At 34.6% G+C, this 8,491-nt stretch overlaps 1 protein-coding gene across 2 annotated transcripts; it reads left to right on the top strand.

Annotated features, from left to right (window-relative positions):
* Nucleotides 1–2,639: 2,639 nt before the first annotated feature.
* On the top strand, nucleotides 2,640–4,978 carry LOC149542679 (histone chaperone ASF1B-like). Of its 2 annotated transcripts, none has more exons than XM_089797558.1 (3): nucleotides 2,640–2,958; nucleotides 4,029–4,144; nucleotides 4,349–4,978. In XM_089797558.1, exons 1-3 carry the CDS (start codon nucleotides 2,850–2,852, stop codon nucleotides 4,718–4,720), a joined length of 597 nt encoding a protein of 198 aa, XP_089653684.1. In that variant the 5' UTR covers nucleotides 2,640–2,849; the 3' UTR covers nucleotides 4,721–4,978. The 2 variants fall into 2 exon arrangements, with proteins under 2 accessions (XP_089653684.1, XP_089653685.1); XM_089797559.1 differs by having other exon boundaries at nucleotides 4,065–4,144.
* Nucleotides 4,979–8,491: the final 3,513 nt, after the last annotated feature.

The following is an 8,491-nucleotide window of genomic DNA, read 5'->3' on the forward strand; positions in this document are numbered from 1 at the left end:
ATAAACTCAACATAATAATTGATATGAACAACAACACCATCCAAACTAAGCATCACTTAGAAAAGTAGTATATACCCATATACCCCAACAACATGTGTATTCTTTTAAAATATATTTCATCAATCATTGCCTCAGGCTTTAAAGTCTCTTAAAATCAGATGTTAATGTTACACCAGATATGGATGACATCAACAGAAATAGTGAATGCTAACACCCAAGTGTTAGGAACATCATAACAATAATAAAAGACCAACTAATATCTTATATCCATAACATCATCATTACTGTCAAAGTACAAGTAACAGTTAAAGGAAATCATCAACATCATAATAGTAACTAAAACACAAAAGAATGTTATATCATTAAATAAGCATCTTTTGAATGAAGGAAATTACAAATGTCACATATTTTGAACTATATTCACAAAAGGAACTTCCATTATGATTTCTTTCAATCACACCATTCCAAGTAAGTCAAAATACACCCAGACCAAGGGCAATGCCACAAGTGAAGTACCAACAATTCTGACATCCTTCTAATAGTTCACCAATAAGTCTTTCATCCGTCCAATAGGTCTGCCAATGACCCTTCATCTTTTCAAAAAGTTCAACATCAACAAAAACCAACATGCCACATTTGCAATGCTAAGGACACATTACTTTTTTTTATAGAAATAACACACAACTTGGCAAGAAAATACACACTTCCATAACATTAGCTTAGCATTAACCTTCTTAAAGCTGCAACTTTATCTTACTAACTTGAAGTGCAATATCAATCAAGGGGTTGAGCTTAATTGGTCAAAATGTTTGGTTTTCAACATGGAGTCCAAGCTCATTTTGCCATAGGGATGTTTATGCTGAAATTTTAAGTTTTGAGTATTGATCTTCCATAGATGGATTCTAATATAAAGGCAACTTCTAAATAAGAGCAGATTTGTAAGTTGAACTTCTTGGTCTTCCATGGTTTATTTTCTATATAATTTTTTATAAGGATCTTGTAAAGTCCCCATGTTGATGTTGGAATGAGAAAGATATTTGCTCTACTTGTAGGGATCTTGTCATGGTTTCATGTCGATGCTTGAATGAGTCGAAAGACATTTGTAACTGATATGCAATTTAAAAGATACAATTTAATTTTTTTAAATTGAATAGAATTTTAAGAGAAATTTGAATATGCAATAATATTGTATTAAAGTTTTGACTATATTGACTATTGTTTGGACACTAAAACATAATTACATTTATTTCAATCCTATATATTTTTCTCATATCTATCATGTAGGTTAAATATTTGTTAGTTGATTGTATTTTTAAATTATCTTATATCTGATATTCTATTTATTTTCTACCTTAAAAAAAAAATCATGAGCTTTTTTTAAATTAGGCCATAGAAACATAGAAAGAAACATGTTACACATTTTACAAATAAAAGTTTAAAATTTAAACATGACATAAGAAGCTACATTTAAGTAGATGATTTCATAAGATCATTGAAACAAACAACCTACATATAAATTAAGAAAAGTAACACTAGGTCAACAAAACATAGGAGAAGACAAGTCACATATATCACTAGAAAACACATCTTAAATAGAAACACTTTAGAAATACAAACATAAAAGAAACACTTGGAGCCTTAAAACCACATTTAATTAATTGAAAAATATTTTAAAATCAAACAATCTACATACACATTTAAGAAGGAAAAAAACGATTTGGAGGCACATTTATGAATAAGAAAAACACACAAAAAATCACAAAAGAAAATGTTAAACACATAATTGTAAAACACAACTTTATCAAAGAAACACATATTAAGAATTGAAAGTTAAAGAAAAAATGAAAGAAGAAGACCACATTTACGCATGAGCTCACAATACAACGGTAAATTGTGAGCCCCTTATTTTAGAGGTCTTGGGTTTTATTACTCATAAAAAAGAAGAAAAAGATTTTTCCTAGATCTTAAAACCAAATAATCAATGAATGCATTGAAGAAAAGGAAAAATACGACATAGAATCACATGAGAAAACACATCTAAGACATCATAGAAAACACAATTTCACAATAAGAAAAAACATATATTAATAATAAAATCTTTAAAATATTTGAAACAAGACAACCCAAAGATTTTAGGAAAAAATTCAAACAAACAATTTATAAATATATTTAAAAATAAACAAAACATGACAAAAAATAGGAAAAAATAGACAACAATAAAAACTCAAAAAATTGAAAAAAAAAATCAAGCAAAGCACAATTTTAAGAAAGAAAGAAAGAATGAATGAAATAATCGGAAAAGGAACAATCAATCTAAGAGCTTAATAGCTTAAAAACAATCCAAGGCCAAAATCTATCCACCCACCATTAGAAATTAAAGAAGCAGGGCTCAAGAAAAATGTCAGCCACAGCACCAAGAAAACACAAAATTAATTTTTCTTTCAGGAAAGAAAGCACAAATTTGTTTTTTCTTTCAGGAAAGAAAACACAAATTAACAAAGAAACACAACCGAGGAAACAGGCCAATCTGGTTTTCCGGGCAAAATTTAAAATGTACATATGGGCGGGAATTTTTTTGACGAGGGTCGATCCCGCCATACATGCCATGGCATAAATAAACACATGACAATAGCCGCTTTACAACTTCACGCATTCATTCAAGGGAGCTTACCTTGCGCATTTTCTACTCCCTATTCAAGAGCCACAAGAGTTTTCTATGAGGCTTTAGGGTTTCTGACAGCTATAGTATTGTGATTTTTTTAGAAGCAAATGAGCTTGCAGTTTATCAAATTGGCTCCGGAGTAAGTTTTTGGTGGAAGCTGATTCAGGGTATCTGAAAAGGAGCGAATATGAGTGCAGTAAATGTAACGAATGTGACGGTGCTGGACAATCCTGCAGCGTTTCTCAACCCCTTCCAGTTCGAGATTTCATACGAGTGCCTTATTCCTCTCGAAAATGGTGCGTTTATTTATCTCTGCTCCTATTTTACATCATTTTTAATGGCAACTACTTGTTGATAATTTGCTTTAATAGATTTGCTGGCTGGTTACTTGTTTCTTTGTGTTTTTTTTCTCTTCCAAAATTCTCTTGATTTTTTTGGTAATGCTGAGATATTTCAGGGATCTAGGCTTCTAATCTCATCTAGCATAGAGTCCAAGTCTATTGAATAGGAGCATGTAGCCTTAGAGGTCATCTGGCCCAACGAAACTTGAATGCCACATTACTAGATCTGCTGGATGCGAGCTTGTTCTGATTATCTTTTATCAGTAATTTGAAAGACTCAGGGGAACGGAGTTCCAATCCCATTATTGATAGTTTTAAAAGATTTAATGGAACAGGGGGGCAGTTTTATAAAAAAAACGAAATCCGAGCCTATGAACAGGGATATGGAGCATTTGAGTTTGCGGTCCCGTGGGAACTAGAATCTACTAGTGGCTTCTTTGTTTCTTTTGTAAATTTTTTCTTTACTTTTCATAATTCTGTCGAAGGAGTCAATAGATGAGGGTTTTAATTCCTTTTAATATGGAGTTTGGGGCATGAAATTTGTCAGCTCACCATGTCATATGGACCTTAGAGTGCTTTTATGATGTAATTAGGTTTTTATGATACAATTTGTTTCAAATATGTGAGAAAAGCAGCTCCTTAAATTGCACTCTGAACCTCTAAATGTTCTCATGACTTGTGAGCTTACCTATAGGGTTTGCTAGCTCACCTTGTCATATGGAATTTGAAGGGTTTTTGTGATGTAAATTGCTATACAAATGTCAGAGTAAAAACCCCTTAAATTGCACCCTGAACCTCTAAAAGGGACACCACTGGTAAGCTTACCTGATCGCTGGGGCCTTTACAGTGTAATTTGCTCCACAAATTTGAGAGTAGCAGTTCTTCAAATTACACCCTTAAAAAAATGGGTTTCAATTCTTGTTTTTAAATGAAAGTCATCTTCAAAATGAGTGTGGTGTAATTTTGGGTTTAGTTTATGTTTGTTGCAAATGATCATTCTTACTTTGGTGTGGTTTGGTCTGTAGATTTGGAGTGGAAATTGACATATGTAGGGTCTGCAGAGGATGAGAAATATGATCAAGTACTAGAAAGCGTGTTAGTTGGGCCTGTTGAAGTTGGTAATTATCGTTTTGTTTTCCAGGTATGTTTCTAAATCTGAGATCAGTAATTTGTTTATTCATTATTGAAGGTACCAAGGGTCCGAGAGGTTCTCAACATGACAATGTCATTAGCATATTGATTGCCTTTTTATGTACTTTTTGCTTTTCTATTGTAATACATGCCGCTCACTTGGGTTTGATAGACAAAGAAATGCCTAACTTTTACTGCACTTTTATTCAAACAGGCAAACCCAGCCGATCCTTCCAAGATTCCTGAAGAGGAAATTATCGGTGTAACTGTACTGCTATTGACATGTTCTTATATGGAGCAAGAGTTCATCAGAGTCGGGTATTACGTGAACAATGATTATGTTGATGAGCAATTGAGGGAGGAGCCTCCACAAAAGGTGCTTCTTGATAAGATACAAAGAAACATCTTGGCTGACAAGCCTAGGGTTACTAAGTATCCAATTGTTTTCCATCCTACTTCAGGCGAACAATCTGCACTTTCATCTGAGGGTCTTCTAACTACTGATGCCTGTCATCTGGGCAATGATAACAGTCTTTCCGCCTCTGATTTAATGGAGGAAATGCTACCAGAGGGAATTGCAATTTGATATCATGGACGATTATGCAGTGGCGCTATCTTGGGCTTTGGTGCAATGTTGTTAGCATATCCTTACAAGCTTTAAGCATAGTTTCGTTACTCTTATTTGGTGGGAAGTTTCTATCTCACCCATCATGTGTATGTCGTTGATCTATTGAAGAATGCATGCACATGCATTCTTCTGATGTCAATTAAGCAGTTAATTGTGGCATCTCAAGTTTTATCAATTCAATATAAAATTGTTGATGATGGTTCGGAATCTTGTTAACGGGGGCTCCTCTCGCATTCTTGTTAAACAGGGCTACTCTCTCATTTTCTGCAACTGAATGCACCAATATTTTACATTAGTGGTTGTTCTTTGTTTGTTTTCTTTAAAAATGAAAATGTTTGCATTTGGGACTCTCCTAACAGTTTTGTTTATAGTTGGCGTTAAATGGAAACCCTAAGCTTCTATAAGTACTTGTGCTAACATACCCTGTCTTGATCTTGTGAAGATAGTTTTAGTCGAGGGTTTCAAAGTTTATGGGAGTCTAATTATTTCTTTAATTTGTAGAGACAGCTGTCTTTCAAGGATTCGTTAAATAGAGTTTGAATTCTTTGTGTTGATAAGGAAAGTATTTCATATCATTCACGAGACAAGCTAGATCTCCATTTGGTAAATTTCTTCCAGGGCATTATAATGCTAATTAAAAAGAATCTCAAAGGCTCAAAATCTTGTAAAGAGCAACAAGAACTACTAAAAACAAATGGGTGATCAATTTAAATAGAAGGGATGTCAAACCTTGAATGAAAAATATTTCAATCTAATATTTTACTCATGTTTACAGCAAAGACTTTTAAAGATTTTGATCAACTTTTGTTTGAGTTCAAGGTCTTGTGTCACACTAATGTTACATAACTAATAATTACAATTTATTTCCTTCCAATTTAAAAGATTTAACTTTGTGTATGGGTTTAGGAGTTGATTTAATTTCAATGTAGCCTACAAAATGGAAATTGTATTTTTGAAGAATATCAAGATTACTATCAAAGGAGAGATAGAAAGGAAAATTGTTTTCAATGAGATAAATGAAAGATCATAGTTTAGAAGATTATACTAAAAGGTTTATAGTTTGTCTACATGCTATGAGCTAATGGGTACTAAAAGATCACTGTAATCTTCTACCCATGCTTTCACCATTTTACCATATGTTTGGCATTCTCCTATGTTTTGAATGGTTTCTTCATCAAACATCTTCTTTGGATCTTCTGCACTTTCAATGGATGAACTAGGATTTGGAAAGGAGTTACCAATCATCAATTTGATGCATGAAGAAAGAGCTTGGACTTGACACTTGAGTTGATTCTTAACTTGCTTATCTCTCCTTGATTGTTCTATTAGGACAGCAACTGACACTTGAAAATTGTGTTCTTTCCCTTCACGGGTAGTTCGGCCTAGATCTACTTTAGTGATGCTAAAATCAGATTCATTTGTCTCATTTATGTCCTTTGTGATTGGTTGTGCAATTTCAACAGATAAATTACTTGAAGTAGGGTTCATTGTTAGTTTGGAATCCATTTTAGTCTTCTTTATCTTTGTACTTCTGTGCATTAAGTTAGCTACAACATCTAGATTGGGCGCCTCCAATTGAATCATCCTTTTCTTCTTTCTCTCTAAACTTTGTTGCAACCAAGATGTTGAAATACTAGCGGATGAGCTGATTACTGAAGGAATCCGTAAGAGTGTAGATGATAAGTTCAAGTTATGCACATTTTCTACAATTGGCTGCTCTTGGATTGCTTCTGTGCTTTCAGAAGACAATGAGCGTGAAGGAGATGCTATGGATTGAATCATCTCATTTACAAATGAGGGTAAAGCATTCATCTCAGGAGCTTCGTCAATCATTTGTTGAATCGGCTTTAAGGTCTTCTCCTTGGGTTTTGATCTCTTCTTCCTGGTGATCACATTGAGTTCACATGCTGAAACTAGGTTAACTCGTTTATCTAGATCTTCACCATCATCTCCCCCTTGTGTGCTATGTAAAGAGCCTGAGGATGTAGGAATAGCAGACGGAATGGCTGAAACTGATGTTACATCTTGAGAAGTATTATTATTATTTACACTACTTCTTCCTGTTGACTTAGTAGTAGTAGTGGCTTCTTTGACTTTATTCTTTAACCAAGTCTCAGTTCGTTGAATCACAAAGAAAGTCCTTTCCTTGAGGTCTTTTAGTTCTGGCAGCGACCAATTGATATATGGCAATTCTAGTAATTGTATCCGCTCAAAGAAGTAAGGATCAATCAAGTCTGACCCGTCCTCTGTTACGCCTGTCACATCCCATCCCATTTTGTAATCAATGATTTGTTGTACTGTAAATCTCATCCAGTCCCTTTTTCTAACTTCAAAATCATTCTCACAATTCGCCCAATAATCTTCCAATGTGGGAAAATGAAGATAGCGAGGTCCAAGTGCCAAGTTATTTTTAACATACCCACTACCATCAAATGGAAAGCGACTGTAGAAAAAGTGTAGAGTTATGTTCACCATGGATCTCTCAATATTTTGAGCATCTAAAGAAGACAAACAACTGTAATGTCCAATGCCAATTGAGAAAGGGATTGATCTTTTGTTCCTACACTTTTTGTTTACTTGACCAATTTGCTTGTAGACTTCTGAAAGTACCAACCTGTCATCTACAAAGTGAGGCAACATGAGAGGACAATCTTGGAAACCTTCGATGCGGATGTAAGTGAATCGAGGATATTGTATGAAGAAGCTACCTTAAGTACTAATGAGACTGGCCGCTTCAGGAGAAATTCGAAGTCCTATGTCTCCTTGTAGTTCCCTGGCAGTGAGCATAGAAAAAGCATCATTCACCCTGCGGAAGTGTGCATTGCTTTGTTTCAATTGCAACTGGGGGTAATAGTTATAAATTTGAGTGGTTAAGCTATACTCCCCATAAGGATTTAGACCGGGCCATGACTTCATACTTGCAATTGTGTACATTAGATATGAGGACATGTAAAATCCTTGATTTGCATTAAATCCTGTCAACTGGTAATGGAGAACATCGCTAATCATTTCTCCCCAGTCTATAAATTGTTTCCCAATGGTGATGGTATTAATATACAAAAACATCCAATCATGAAAATCTTCGGCTGCCTGATTTCCCACCACTCTATTGAGAAGAACTATCATATCAGAAATATCTTCATTGAAGATATTCCTGCGTAACATTCTTGGCAACTGCGATTGTCCTCGCCTGGGTTGATCGAGCCAACTTTTAGCAATAACATTGAGGCACATTTTCTTATTCTAATGGAAATAACCTTGGGCACCTTCTTTAGAAATTTATGTAAACTCTTCTCTTACTGGCAATCTGAAAGTGATGTATATAGATATGGGGTCCAATCTTACTACGACATTACCTCCTGCAGTTCTCGAATTCTGATCATATGCCTTGATACATTCTAAAACCAATTCCACACATTGAACTGCGAGTGGATGCCCTCCTGCATGGGCTAGACCACTTTCCAGCGTTCGACGTGCCAGGGGTGATTTATCTTCTTTGCTCATCATCTTCCAGAAGTCTGCAATTTCTAAATGCCCCATCTTTGTGTCAGATATTTCGGGGAGCGTGTTTTTTAGTATTGCAGGAGGTTCCTTACCCTGAAAATTATACCTCATATTGTCACCTGTCAAGGGCTGTCCTGTCAAATTGTGCGGAGTCAATAGCCACTTTTCTTTATATCAAATTGATGTTGTATCTTCTTCAATTAAAACTTCACCAAAAATCTTTAT

The sequence above is a fragment of the Cupressus sempervirens genome, chromosome 8 (assembly GCF_028749045.1).
Source record: "Cupressus sempervirens isolate cs-2001-9-10 chromosome 8, ASM2874904v1, whole genome shotgun sequence".
In the NCBI taxonomy this organism is placed as follows: Eukaryota; Viridiplantae; Streptophyta; class Pinopsida; order Cupressales; family Cupressaceae; genus Cupressus; species Cupressus sempervirens.